The sequence below is a fragment of the Priapulus caudatus genome, unplaced genomic scaffold, assembly GCF_000485595.1.
Source record: "Priapulus caudatus unplaced genomic scaffold, Priapulus_caudatus-5.0.1 Scaffold2413, whole genome shotgun sequence".
Lineage (NCBI taxonomy): Eukaryota > Metazoa > Priapulida > Priapulimorpha > Priapulimorphida > Priapulidae > Priapulus > Priapulus caudatus.
Window position 1 is genome coordinate 2,048 of NW_014579474.1, and position 15,026 is coordinate 17,073.

Genomic DNA, 15,026 nt, shown 5'->3' on the forward strand with positions numbered 1-15,026 from the left:
CATCACGTTTATAGGCTACACCATGGATTCAGACGTGATGTTGTGTGTACGTACGTGACCGCCATCTATAGATCAATAGAATTTTTTATCAATGTTTCACTTTCAAATTTTTTTATATTTTTGTTTCAGCCAGAACCACCTCCCAGACGTGCTGATTCTGAAAATATATTTAGTTTTCCTCTAGGCTGCGGAGTTCTCTAGTTATGCCCGAACACACAAATTCGGCTGAACAACTTTATATATATATAGATAGATGTAGGTAGTATACAGACAGATTCCTTCAAATTTATATCAAAAGTTTCAGAATCAATAAAGAGCACAGCACATAGGCGACCCTTTTCTCACTGGGAATGACGTGGCAGTGATCGGACAAAGGTACCATATTTCTAGAAAATTCATTTTCAATTTGTCTGAAGTTTACAGCAAATGTCAACACAGTTTTTACTATTTAAAAAAAATTAACCAATGAACTAATAAATAAACACATTATAAACAATAAATTCCAATTATAATTCATTTAAAAAAAAATCATTGTGACTGAGGTGACCGTGACTGACGTGACAACTAATCACGTCAACTTACAGTTTAGTATAAACAGTTAAAATATTGTAAGGTAATCATAACAGTTTGAATTCTTACATTAATTGCATTAATTATACTATTAAAAAGAATATTAAACAACAAACTTATCTGAAAATTATACAATATAACAACTCATCTTCCTACCATTTGCAAAAAAAAATTTTGCTTTCAATCATTTACCCAAAACCATGAAATTTCCTATTTCCTTTAACTTTAAAAGTGACCTCAGACCTTGCTTAAGGCTCGTCTTAAAATTAAGATATCCAATTCAGAGCATAATATCAGCCACAAAATCACCCAAATTCAAACTTATAATTTTCTCCATATCTACCTACACCTAGATAGAAATAAAAACAATATGTCACTGACGTGATCGATCGACATACCTCAAAAATTGTGACAGACGTGACAGTTTTCAGTAGCATACTGCATGTGTCCTGTCCTGATCAGAATTAAAGCTTTTGTTTATTAATTCTGGTAGCTTATGGAAACTTTACTAAGAGAATCATGAGTATCTTCAAAAATGGTAAAGGTGTAGGTAGATATGGAGAAAATTATAACTTTTCGTGACTGACGTGACACTAAATTAGGCTGAAGGGGTCGTTGTCGTATCAGGTACTACAGATATGTACCCGAGGTACATATATGTATACACAAAGTGTACCAGACTTGTACTACATAAGTGTACCCTAACCCTAACACTAACCCTAACCCTAACCCTAACCCTAACCCTAACCCTAACCCTAAACATACCTCATATAAAAAATATAAAACATAAATACTAAAAGCACGAAGAGTCGTTTGTCCGTAACAGGTACTACAGATGTCCATGTAACCCGAGGTAATTTTTAGGGTTGTTTATTAGTATTTATGTTTAATATTTTTTTTTTATATGAAGGTACTGTTTAGGGTTAGGGTTAAAGGTTTGGAGTAGGGTTTTAGGGCCTAAGGGTTTTTAGTGGTTAGGGTTAGGGCTTAACACTTCCTGTAGACAAGTCCTGGGTACACTTTGTGTATACATATATGTACCTCGGGTACATATCTGTAGTACCTGTTACGACAACGACCCCTTCAGCAATACTAAACAACCTAAAACTACCTCGGGTACATATCTGTAGTACCTGATACGACAACGACCCCATCTGCCTAAATTAGCATGTTCGCTACTCCGGTTATTTTTCTTACAGTGTTTGAAAGCAGCCTCTCCAAATAATAGGCATTGATTCTGGTTAAACTAAAGATTACTTTGCCATGTTTCACTTTTCCGTTGATGAATTGTAGCTAGAATATGGGATGATCACTCTAGCCACAAACTTTGTAAAAATTAGAAATTTTTTCACCGTAAATGAATTGCAGTGAAATTCGAAAATCAACACTGCCATGTCAGTAAAAAGTTGTTTTCAAATAACCTAAATGAGTTTTCTTGCAGTTACAAACGTCTTTTGTGCTGAACTATTGATTTTAGATTTTATTTATATATTGTCCCTGCAGCGTGGAATTGCCCGCTTAAGGAACCATATGCATTACAGCACAAATTAATAGATAATATAATAATGTGGAAGAACCTCAATAGTCCCATGCAGCCAGACTCTAACCAGCAAGTCAAGTTTTTAAAGTAGCTGAACTGATTTCTAAAGATGTGTTCAACCATAATTGCCATTCTGCGGTGACACCTGATAAAATGTGATAAATATGATAAATTAAGTAATCATATTAATAAAGAAACATTGGTGCAGTGTTAATGCATGTTAATGTTGTATTATCTGTTCTTGTGTCAACAAGTTATCAGCACTGGCATGTGCTGCCACCTATGAAGGTTGGGAGGAACTAAATAAACATGGCTGGTTTCTGTTAACTCAAAGCTTTCGTCCTACTCATTATTTGTGTCTAATTAACGCCCACAAGATAAACCTCCTGACTCAACATGGTGTCAGAATCGTAAAAGAGACCGGAGACAGTAAATAGGACAGTGGTGATGCCCCAGTTTTCTCAGTTTGCCCATGTCTATGTGGTAGACAAGTCAATGCAATAATGTCGTGCATGCTACACGCGCCGTTAGTCTCTGATCCTACTGGATTTTCGGATGAGCAGTGACTTTTTTGACTATCTGTGGAACTTTACACACGTTCTGCCCTTCCCGGTAGTAGTGACTATGGCACAGTTCCAAGTCCAACCACCTGAGTCATTCGACTTTAGGAAGCCGGAGGGCTGGTCAAAATGGATCAGACGGTTCGATAGATTCAGACAAGTGTCTAGCCTCTCAGAAAAGGGAGAGCCAGAACAAATAGACACCCTCATCTACTCAATGGGTGATGAAGCGGAGGATATTCTAATGTCACTGAATCTAACGGAGGATGAGAACAAGAGTTACGAACTCACTAAAGCTAAACTGGATAGATATTTTGTACCGAAGAAGAATGTCATTTTTGAACGGGCAAAATTCAATCAACGTTTCCAGAACCTGTGGATTCGTTCATCACCGATCTTTTCACTCTTGCGGAAAAGTGCGACTTCGGTACACTGCATGACGAGTTAATCCGGGATAGGATTGTGGTAGGACTTAAGGACGGCAGATTGTCAGAGCGTCTGCAACTTGACGCAGACTTGTCGCTTAGAACCGCCATGGACAAGGCTCGCCAGAGCGAAACCATTCGCAAGCAACAGGGCATTCTGCGAGGGAGCGCCTCCCCCATGCTGGCGGAGGTCGCCAAAGTCCAGAAACGACGAGATGCTCAATGGCGTCCCAAACGTCCACCGCCTACACCGCCATACAGTGGTAGCAGTCAGAAGCAGTTTCAGCCTAGAAAGCAGGCTGGGAAGTCGTGTCCCAACTGTGGACAACCGCCGCATGAGAAAAAGCCGTGTCCAGCCAAAGGTGTAGAATGCCATTTTTGCAAGAAAATTGGCCACTTCAAAATGTATTGCCGAATTCGCAAATCAGTCAACGAGGTTGGTTCGGAGGGTGACCCCTCATCCGCTTTCATGGGAGCACTACAATCTCAACCAGAGGGGGATCTTTCGTGGCAAAGCGAAGTAAAGATAGCAGATTCGTTCATCGTGTGGAAAATTGATACGGGTGCCGAGGTTACGTGTATGCCATTGAAAATGTACTGCGATCGCTATGGAAAGTTTGGCCTGCCAAGGTCCTAGTAGGAGCTGCTGGTTCCAAACTCGACGCTGTCGGGATGTTTCGTGGAAAACTTGAGAAAGGTTCGCGCGTCGCGATAACCGACATCTACGTTGTTCGTGACCTTACGAAACCACTTCTTGGCGATCAAGCCATCAGGAAACTCAATCTCGTGTCGGTAGTCAGGTTCGTCAAGGGCAAAGCTACAAAGTGGAAAAGTCAATTTCCAGAACTGTTTTCATCGCTTGGTAAGATGAAGGGTGACTATGAGATAAAAATCGAGGACAGTGCGCAACCGTACTCGATCTCAACGCCGCGTCGTGTTCCTATACCGCTGTACGAGAAGGTCAAGGAAGAGCTCATGCGCATGGAGAGCATGGGAGTTATTTCCAAGATAACCGAGCCAACATACTGGTGTGCTGGAATGGTTGTGGTTCCAAAACCCAACGGAACTGTCAGGATCTGCGTAGACCTGACAAAGTTGAATGAAAGTGTGAAACGTGAGAAACACATTCTACCGTCTGTGGACACTACACTAGCGCGTCTAAGTGGAGCAAAGGTGTTTTCGAAACTCGACGCCAACTCCGGGTTTTGGCAGTTGCCTCTAAGCAAGGAATCGTCTAGTCTGACCACGTTCATCACTCCATTCGGGAGGTTCTGTTTTAATAGACTCCCTTACGGAATCTCATCGGCGCCTGAGATATTCCAGCGCCGAATGCAGGACATTCTAGAGGGCTTAGATGGAGTTTTGTGTCATATGGATGACATTCTGATCTTCGGAAAGGATCAAGGCGAACACGATGGAAGACTCCACGCTGTTCTAAGTAGTCTGAGAGACGCAGGTGTTACCCTGAATGAGCACAAGTGTGAGTTTTCAGTCGATACAATCAAGTACCTAGGGTACATTGTCAGTGCCGAAGGCATCTACGCAGACCCAAACAAGGTCAAGGCTATACAGGAGATGGAACGGCCAGGGAACATCACAGAGCTTAGACGTTTCCTAGGCATGCTCAACCAGTTGGGGAAATTCGTCCCTAACCTAGCGGACAGAACGGAGCCTCTTCGCTCGTTACTCAGCGTGAAAAATGCGTGGCTTTGGAGTCAAGCTCAGGAACGTGCTTTCATGGAACTGAAGGCATGTCTCACGTCGACTGGTATTCTTGCGCTGTATGATCCGAGCAGAGACGCTCGTCTCTGCTGATTCGTCGTCGTATGGATTAGGAGCCGTCATCAAGCAGAAACAGGATGACAATGTGTGGAAACCAATCGCATACGCATCACGTTCATTGTCTGATACGGAGAAACGGTACGCGCAGGTGGAGAAAGAAGCGCTAGCCTCAGCGTGGGCTTGCGATAGGTTCCAAGAGTATCTGATTGGAAAACATTTTACTCTAGAAACGGACCATAGGCCGTTAGTGTCGCTTCTTGGCTCAAAGAGTGTGGATGAACTCCCCGCACGAGTTCAACGCTTCAAACTCCGTATGATGCGCTACCGATACGGTATTATACATGTTCCGGGGAAAGAACTGTATACCGCAGACGCCTTGTCGAGGGCGCCAGTGTCTATTCCGCCAACGTCTGAGGAAGTAGAACTCGCGCAGGATGTCAAAGCCTACGTGGAGTTAATCGTGCAGAGTCTGCCCGCCACCGAAAAACGTCTAGCTGAAATTCGTCAGAAGCAGTCCGAAGACGAAGTGTGCTGCCAAATCGTCAAATACTGTCAAGATGGTTGGCCAGACAGATCATACGTCAATGGAGCTGTGTTACCGTTCTACCCAGTAGCAGGTGAACTGACTGTTATGGACGGGTTACTGATGAAGGGTACTAGAATAGTCATACCCACAAGCATGCGCTTAGAACTCTTGGATAGGATTCACGAAGGTCACCAGGGGATAACTAAGTGTAGGCGTCGTGCACAGGAATCTGTGTGGTGGCCAGGACTGAGTAAACAGTTAGAAACTCTAGTGCAAGGCTGTAACATCTGTGCAAAAGAACGTGTTGTTCGCCATGAACCGAACATCACAACCGAGTTTCCAAAACGTCCTTGGCAGATCGTTGGTACAGACTTGTTCGAACTGAAGAAGTGTCACTACCTTGTAGTAGTCGATTACTTCTCGCGCTATATAGAACTCGCGAAGTTGACGCAGCTATCATCGGAAGCTATAGTCAACCATCTTAAGTCGATCTTTGCGAGACATGGAGTCCCAGAACGCGTCAGGTCTGACAACGGACCACAGTATTCCGCAGAAGAATTCGCAAGCTTCGCGGATACCTACAACTTCACGCATGCCACGAGTAGCCCGCTGTATCCTCAAGGCAATGCGGAGGTAGAACGCGCGGTGCAAACCGTGAAGGACCGGGTAAAGAAGGCAAAAGACCCATACCTCGCACTGCTAGCGTACAGAGCCACACCTCTCTTCAACGGGTACAGCCCGGCAGAATTGCTGTTCGGGAGACGCGTGCGTACAAATCTTCCGCAGCATCCGACCAAACTAAACCCCCGTTGGCCGGATATGGACAATCTCGCTAAGACAGAACTAGAGTACCGCAAAAAGACGGCGGAAACCGCTGACAGACGCCGTGGTGCGAGACAACTCATTGAACTGAAGGAGGGAGACAATGTGTGGGTTCGTGATAAAGACGTCGCCGCTAAGGTCATGAGTTAACAAGTCGCTAAAGTCACAAAGCGGAGACACCGCGATCGTATGTTGTAGAGACTCAATCTGGGTCGTCCCTGAGACGAAACCGCAGAAGCTTGTGCAAGCTTAGCCCAGATATTGAGCAGGATTTCGTCGAGAAACCGCCAGATCGCGAAGTACATGTGAACACCCCGCAAGCAGTTGCGCATCCCAACTCTGGACAGTTAGTTCGTGAACAGGACATTCCATCCCGTGAACTGAACTTCAACCGCCACGAGGACAGTATCAGTGAAAGTACTGATGGACAGCTCAAGCCTAGCCAGTATGTGACTAGGTCAGGCAGAGTGTCCAAACCATGTGAGAAGCTAGACCTGTGAACAATCTGTTTAGCCAGATAGGGTTAATGTGAGAATAGTGTTCAAAAGGAGAGTTAATGTGTTTAAAACGATAAAGTGTCGATGCGTTAATGTGGTTACATAGCAATTGTTGCGGTATTATATAATCTTTGTCAGGAATGATCTTTGGATAATTTGGACTGTATGGGAATTAATATCTGCAAGAGCTGCATTATTAGTTTTATTTTCATCTCAAAGGGGGATGTTGTATTATCTGTTCTTGTGTCAACAAGTTATCAGCACTGGCATGTGCTGCCACCTATGGAGGTTGGGAGGAACTAAATAAACATGACTGGTTTCTGTTAACTCAAGGCTTTCGTCCTACTCATTATTTGTGTCTAATTAACGCCCACAAGATAAACCTCCTGTCTCAACAGTTAACTGTTGAAATCGGTTTAAATTATGGTATATAAAAACTGCCTGTAACAGACCGATAGTGTTCCCTACTCACTATTTAATATGCTGAATCATATGCATCTATAATTTGACCCTCACACAGTAGTTTTATCAGCCTGCACTCTGCATTACCACTTGATATTTTATCATATATAGTTTAGTTACATTGAGTTTCAGGGAGTCTCTGTTGCCAGCATGTTTTCTTTTGTTACATCACTTCATGATGTTGTAACATGTGTTTTGCACGTGTTACATGAATTAGTCAGCGAGGCTAGACTAGGGTTGTTTGGTGACCAGTTAGTCTGTGTAGACGCAGCGCCGCGCATCTTGGGCGGCTGCATTGATGTTACAAGGAATTGGATAATCGGGGTTTAGGTTAGGCAGTTTCGAGGGTCATTGTGAAATGGGGGTAGGACGCGGTCTGGGAGAATGTGTACATGTGCGTGCAGGATGTTCGTAGGAGTTTTTTGGGGGGATATATATGACAGAGAGGTAATAGTCGGGGCAGGCTGGTTCTGGTCGCCAGAGAAAGCACACGCGCGTGCCATGCGCGTGTGCGTGGTTTTGTGTCTCTTTGTGCGATGTGTTTACACTGTATGAGTTATTAAAGATTATTCCGATTACAACGCAAGTTTGGTTTTATGTCATCATTCCTGTTTACAATGTGTTTTTGCAACATATATGTAATCACATGCTTCTAATAATCTGTACTTTCTCCCTGACAGAATGCGAAAGTAGTGCCTACATTATATCTACTGCCATGTTCGGGACACATTATCCACGGAGATTTCACTCATTTTAGTACAGACATATATCCGAATGTTCACTAGTGTCGATGGGTGAGCAGTGTGATGGAGATCAGGCTGCAGCATTGCGTGTTGACCTGTGCCAGTCTTACGTGGACTTTGCAAGATATGCCAAGCCAAAACAGCAAGAGGTATGTCATTGTGCATGTATAATTTTCCTTATGGCCTCAGCAAGTGAAAGTTTATCACCTCCCCCCTTTTTGAATTAATTCATAAAGGCATCAGCTATAAATGCAAGACCATGCTGTGTAATTTAATTTAAAGATTATTCCATATGGATGCATTAACAAAGAGTGAAACAAGCTTTGATACGTTTTCCTCAAGTTACATTGTATAAATAGCTAATTGTAATGTTTTTGCAGGAAGAAATAAAAGAAGAGCTGGTTGAACTTGCATTCAAGTTTCTGGCACTAGCTCCGGATTCGGTCAAATTTTCAATGCAGGGCTTTAGTGATATGCTACTGCGAAGCATTAAAGACAAAGATGATACGTTCTCTTTTGGCAAGGCAGCAATCGCCTTCTCCCATCTTGAAAAAATTGCTCTTAACCTTTTCCGCTATCCTTGGCGATCAGAGTTTAGAACAATAAAGGTATACTATGTGTCTTGTTAGTCTCTTGGAAAAGATAGATTATTAGTTAGTGTAGTTTATATTATAGTTATAGTAACTGGGCAAGTAGCTATGCACCATTCTATATCTTAAGCCTGCGCAGCATAAATCAAGCTAATTTTATCTGGAGTACATTAATTAAAGACCTCCAATTTATGTACTACATGTAATACATCTCAAAAAACCTCTATAGATTAGATGTGTTTGTTACTGATGAATTTTCAAGTATACATTTTATTTTAATTGTCAATAAGAATAACAATTGGTAATCGTATGTGAGATCAAATGGTGATTGTGACATCTGTACATGTTACACTCACAATATGTATTGTCATCTGCTTCAGCTGTACACGGGCACGTTCGTCTGTCATGTGTCGGCGCACTTATCGGCAACGCATAGGATCCTTGAACAACTGGGCTACAGGAAGCTAGCATACAGCAGGGATGTGTTCTACCTGCATGGGCGCACTGATCCAGATGTGACAGCTACGGTGGCGTTCGACTGTTTTCTTGCATATGCAGAGTGCTGCATTCAGAAAGAGATATATTCCAGAACACGCCACCAAGGCTACTCTATGACACAGGTATTTATTTCAATATTTTACACGACGTGTTAAGTGTTGTGTTCCCTGTACAGACTACACAATTTGATCCCACATCAAACTAGTCCGGTCCACGCCCGGGCTAGACGCTGGCTAAATCGCAGCGTGCAGACACAACATTCTGAAGCGTGCTAAGTTGGCACGGGTTGACTGTGCATGCTCAGTTTAGCTCATTACGTCACTCAGCAGACAGCCACTGTACTTTTTTGTGACCTAAATAAGGCTATGCGCATGCGTATTGCAAAATTGAACACGGGCCAGGTCTCAATTGCGTACACACACAGTTGAGCGCGGTGTAAGCGGCCTGGCCCTCCTTCGTTTGCGGGACCAGATTAGTCCAGACTAGAGTGTATTTAGCACAGGATAGCATGTACACACTGCAAAAATTTTGCCCTGGCCTGCCTGGACTAGTTTGATGTGGTATTAAATTTCCAGTCTGTACAGGGTATAAATGTAGCTGTTAAATTCCCCAAATGATTTTGCTTGCCGAAATACCTGGATTCCATGTGCTGTCATCACCAAACTCATACACTGGCAGCCATATGTAATTTTTCTGCCAGAATACCTTATTATTGATGAATCGAATTCAAAAGTAGAATAAAATCATGATATGATAATCATAAAACATCCACAAGATTATAAAGTATAAAGGGAATCGTCTGATGTAACTGTATTTGATCCAGTTTTATTAAACGACAGTTTTAAGTTGTCTTCGTGATATTTTACAGGTAGTCGATTTTAGGATGCAGGTTTCAGGGGATAGAACAGCAAGCGTAGCCTCCCTTCTACAGCAGCCACCGGTTAGGTTAAGGAAGGTCGGTTCGTTAATTGCCAACGGAAGCCATAGTTCATCCTCAGAATCACTCACAAAGCCTATTGACCAGCACATCGTCGCAGACACAAAACCTCCAACTAATGATAAAAAGACTCACCAGTCTGCTGACGGCAAGAAGTTTGTCGAGCCAAAGCGCACAAAGCCAGTGAAGGGCAGCTCTTTCCACTCCCTACGCAAATATATAAACGGTGCCAAAAACAGCGTTCTTCCGAGGCATCTGAAGAAGGACATCGAAACATCACAGTTGCCCTGCTCGCAGACACTGCCACCGCCACTGCCAGGGAAATCGAGTGTCATGCGTCCTCGTGCTTGCCAAATGCTGTTGCTGGTGCACCCACAGGCATCCGTTAGGGCACAGGCGATTGGAGCAGCTCACCACGGCAACACGCAGAAGGCGGTCACGGCGATCTCCCTGCAGCTCAGCAAGGCCTCAACGATAAGTCGAGCGAGCAACGTTGTAGAAGAGATGCGGCGGTCAGGGTCCCCAAAATTTGCCCGCAGCATTTCCGCCAAGTCGCAGCAATCGAAGCCGGAAATTTTTGTGGATGGGCCAGGTGTTGACAGGTGCGCAGGCAAGTGGGTCAGCGTTGAAGCAGGGCTTACTGTCACCAGGCAGCCAAATGTCTATTCTAATAGTTACTCCAACAGTAATGATGACGATGACGCCCACAATGCTTCAGGGATGCCTCTACGTCAGTTCATAGATCACGAGGAGAAGCCAGCGCTGCACCACATGCCACACACTTATGATCTCTCTGGAATTCACCACAGCCTTCCCAGAAGTTACCGACTGGAGAGCAGGCCAAGCTACACAGAGGAACGACTACGCAATGGAAGTAGGGAGCTTTCGGCCCCTAAAAAATCTCAGCCAATGCAGGGGGAAGCCATGCCATGGCAAGGCATAGTGCCTGTTCCCTATACATTTGCCTCGGTAGTGAATGGCTCAAATGATGCCATAACAACTGACCGTGCAGCATACAGGCAGGAGCGTCCTGAGTCGCATCTCAGGCACTCCAATGGGGAACTGATAAGCAGCAATGGCACCCTCAATACGACTAGTCTTCTTGACGTGCACTGTTCTCCATACTTGCGTCATCATAACAACGTTCACAGAGCTGGCACCAACAACGTGCCACCTTTAAGAGATGGAAGGTTTGCAACCGAGGGTGAGGTCATGTTGGCAACGCAAGTATGGGACGGTGACAGGTGTGACAAGCAAGACCTAACTAGGCGGAGTTTTTATGACAACTTGCTGGATCTCGATGACTTTCTCAACATTGTGAACAAAAACTGTAGCATTGATGGTGTAGACCACTTTTTCCCAGTGGAGCGAGGGTGGACATGCCCTCAGTGTAGGTGTACCAATCCAGCAGAGTTACCCTCATGCAAAAGGTGTGCCAGCAGGTGGGTAGACTTTCCCAGCCTGCACAACTGGATTCCTTGTCCTGGATGTGGTAAAAACAACCCAAAGGAGGCACTTACCTGCACCTGGTGTGAGAGTTTTCTTAGGGGGCGTTCCACCTACATATGACTGCGTACAATCATTTGTACATTCAACCCGACTTTCTTTGTTAATTATGTGTTTTGCATCGTCAGTGATTCAGGGGTTTAAATTTTGTTATTTTGATTGTTTGTATTAGGATGTTTATATTTCACTCTGTTATGTTAAATATAATGTCGAATGATGGGCATGTTTGTGACGTCTACAAAATCTTACTTAGCTCAAACTAGCCTTGAAGTGGAAATATGGATGTGCCCACATGCAATGATTATGCCTGTAACAAGTGCCGACAGTTTGGGTTCATGAATGTTACATTGTGTATGCTGTTATTTGTATATATTATAAATAAGTTTAGCAAAATATCAGTTGATTATAATTAATATTTGTTAGTAGAGAGGAACATATTACATGCCAATTACCAGGTATTCATTGGTCGTTTGCTATGTAGTCTGTTAAATCAAAATGTACATTTAGCTCCTGTCTGTGATAAGGTCTGAGCTTGTAGCAGCTGGAAATTAACATGAAAATAGACTACATGCAATATGATTGGATTAACATATTGTAGAAGGCAGCTGGATTCGTGGTAGAGCTATCTAATTGGTGTAGTGTTGGTGAGGAAGGCGCATGACAGTCAGCGGCATATGTTGTGGTCCTGTGATATCTGGAATGGATGGCAGGTTTGTAGTGAACCATATGGAACTCATTACATCTCTGCAAAAATGACAAGTGTAACATTTATAGGCAACACCATGAAATGAAAAACACAGCAGGTTTGAAGCAGCATGTGAATAGTACAGAAAGTAACATTTGATATTTTTGTGGTCATGATTACATCATACCCACCAGCATTTGGCCTGCTGTTACAAACTAAACGTCTGATATAACAAGGTGTAGCACACATTTTCATGATTATTTATTCAGTTTTATTGCGCACCAGCTCATTATTGTATATATATAATTGTTAAGGAAGATGGGAAGAAACGTTATCATGCCTACACTGTAATGTTCGAAGTTATTTACATATGCGTGACAAGAGTGCAGACCGTGTATAGGAATTAAAAAAAAATATAAGTTAGTTTCTATCATCTGCATACATGCATGCATGCATGCGTGCGTGTGTTCATAGACTCCCCACTGTGGAAATGGATGAAAGTGGATGGAAGTGGACTTGGCATCTAACTAAAAGTACACGTGCGCTGTTTTGGTTCGTTAGGTTTAGTTTAATTTAGTAGTAATTGGTTTTTTTCAGTGGCGGATCTAGAGGGGGGGTTGCGACCCCCCGTTCAGCCACTGACTAATGTTATGATACTAGTTAAATGGGGGCACCCTAGCACCGCGTGCCTTCGGCACGCCTTCACGCAAATATCACCCCCCGCGTCTCCTGATAGCTAGATCCGCCACTGTAGTTTATTATAGAATATTGCAGTAAGTATAGAGATACGGGCTATTTTCATCTGGATCTCTGCGTGCCTGTGTGGAACACGACGGTCACTTTTCGTTAGACGAGCCATCTCGTATGCACATCATGCAGATGTTGAAAATGCTTTTAAAACTATGTCGTGACATTAATTAAGTACAGCTGTTTGAAATAATCATGTGATTAAAACAATTAAATAACCAAAACCATGCTCATACAGCTTTATGTGATCTGCACAGACCATATAAATCCAATGTGTGTATGCTAAATATTCACCTACTAGGTATGTTACTATTCAACATTATTCATTTAGCTCTTTTATGCGAGTTATTGAAACACTTGAAGTAATAAGGTGTTTACAACAAATCTTGCAGTACATGCTACTATTATAAAAGTGAAGAAACGTTTTAAATCTGATATCGCATTAGTCCATGAGTCAGTAGGGTTGGTCGGTACCATCCGGGGGGAATAAAAGTTATACAAAATACAGCCCTAGAGTTAGAAAATATGTGATAACATGGCATCGTTGGTAGCTTTTTGTGTGTTATCACCCTGTTTATATGTCTACTCTTAAATACACCTTTGTGAAAAATTACTAAGTAATGTACGAGAATACAAGGTAAGACATCCTATTTCAACTTAACAGTGCCTTTTTATCAGTCAAACTTTAACATTGAAAATTGTCTCACCTTTTGCTATGATCATTTGCTTCTCAACAAAAAGTGCTAAACATGCCTAGGTTGAAAGGTATGTCATTGGTGACAATTATGACAATGCCTATTTTCTGTGTGATAAATTATACCGCATTTAGAAGAGTATTTCTCTATCATTTATTGTGGAAAAGTAAGTAAAAGTCCTGGAACACATATAATTACATTGGTTTGTACCAAATTTATTAAGAAATCTAAAAATCTAAATTTCTTTTGTGTATGTTATATATTAAGATTATTATAGCAGAATCCTTTCCTAGAATCAAACAAAAGTATATGATAGCATGTTCATGAACAAGATTAATGTTTTTTACTGTAATTCCTAAACAAATACAGAATTTCAGGGATTTAAATACTCAGTAATGCACATTTGAAGGTATCAAACACCCGTATTACACAATATAAACCAATAAGACAGTAGTAAGATGGTTAATCATGTGCAATCTGATGAGTGAGTCAAAGGTGAAAACGAAACACAATCTTCTGTTGTAGGACTTAAAATTACAGAATAGAAAAACAAATGTGGTTTTCCGCACCAACAGGGCCATTGCCTAGATCCAATGCTGCTGATCCAGTGTTGCTGATATTGTCTTATGAACCAAAGACGGGCCCTTTATATAGTTTCTAAGACATTTCTGATCACATACACTAATTGTAAGTGATATGAAATGTTCAAGTTGAACTTAAAAATCATAATCATTATCCAGTTCTTCAATATCCTCATCTGCACTTTCCCCATCGTCTAACTCAAAGATGGATGCCTGGTTCTCACAGTCTGGCAGTCTGCACATATCAGTGCATTTCAGTCCGTTTGACAAACACCTTTTGCCAGTGAACACTTCCTGGTACAATAATCCAATTGCAGGCCAATAAATCAAGGGCCGCCTCTGTTCCACCACCAACTGTTCAACTCCTTCCTGTTTCAATCTTCCATCCTCGGCCAACAGGACATGGTACTTTCGGGTCCTGTTCAAGACATCGTCTCCATATTGCAGCCTGGTAGTTGGCTCTTTGTGCGTGTTTTACTAAGCAGTCCCTGCATGGTGGAAGCTGGTGGCTCTATCTCACCGTTCTTCTTAACACAGAATAGTTCGTATCTGAGATTATTAACCTTAGTGGGTGCAGCCTTTGGTGCATAGAGGAGGCAGGTAAATGTCTCTAGTTTGTCCATCAATTTTCGGGAGAGGTCCCATATATGACCCAACTCTAGGAATGTGTCCTGGGTTTCCCTGTTGCTGATCAAGAGTTTCAAGGCACTTGCCTTCCCTTGGCCTGCAAACACACTGACAGTGTCACATCCTGTATGTGCATGCATCCCAATGAAAGCCCTACAGACATCTATGCCAACCGTGGCACCAACCTTTATGAGGTCAGCGATACTTGTCCGTGTTCTAGTTCGACATTTCTG

At 42.6% G+C, this 15,026-nt stretch overlaps 1 protein-coding gene across 2 annotated transcripts; it reads left to right on the forward strand.

Annotated features, from left to right (window-relative positions):
* The first annotated feature begins 314 nt into the window (after window positions 1-314).
* On the forward strand, window positions 315-13,138 carry LOC106818658. Of its 2 annotated transcripts, XM_014823345.1 has the most exons (5): window positions 315-375; window positions 7,865-8,076; window positions 8,308-8,535; window positions 8,898-9,137; window positions 9,884-13,138. In XM_014823345.1, exons 2-5 carry the CDS (start codon window positions 7,975-7,977, stop codon window positions 11,519-11,521), a joined length of 2,208 nt encoding a protein of 735 aa, XP_014678831.1. In that variant the 5' UTR covers window positions 315-375; window positions 7,865-7,974; the 3' UTR covers window positions 11,522-13,138. The 2 variants fall into 2 exon arrangements, with proteins under 2 accessions (XP_014678831.1, XP_014678830.1); XM_014823344.1 differs by lacking the exon at window positions 315-375 and having other exon boundaries at window positions 6,396-8,076.
* The last annotated feature ends 1,888 nt before the right edge of the window (window positions 13,139-15,026 follow it).

Excerpts from the sequence above, each read along its gene's own strand:
- LOC106818658 (XM_014823345.1), top strand. The coding sequence starts at position 7,975 with ATGGGTGAGCAGTGTGATGGAGATCAGGCTGCAGCATTGCGTGTTGAC. Across the intron at positions 8,077-8,307 it reads CCAAGCCAAAACAGCAAGAG|GAAGAAATAAAAGAAGAGCT; the intron begins GTATGTCATTGT and ends ATGTTTTTGCAG. Across the intron at positions 9,138-9,883 it reads AAGGCTACTCTATGACACAG|GTAGTCGATTTTAGGATGCA; the intron begins GTATTTATTTCA and ends GATATTTTACAG.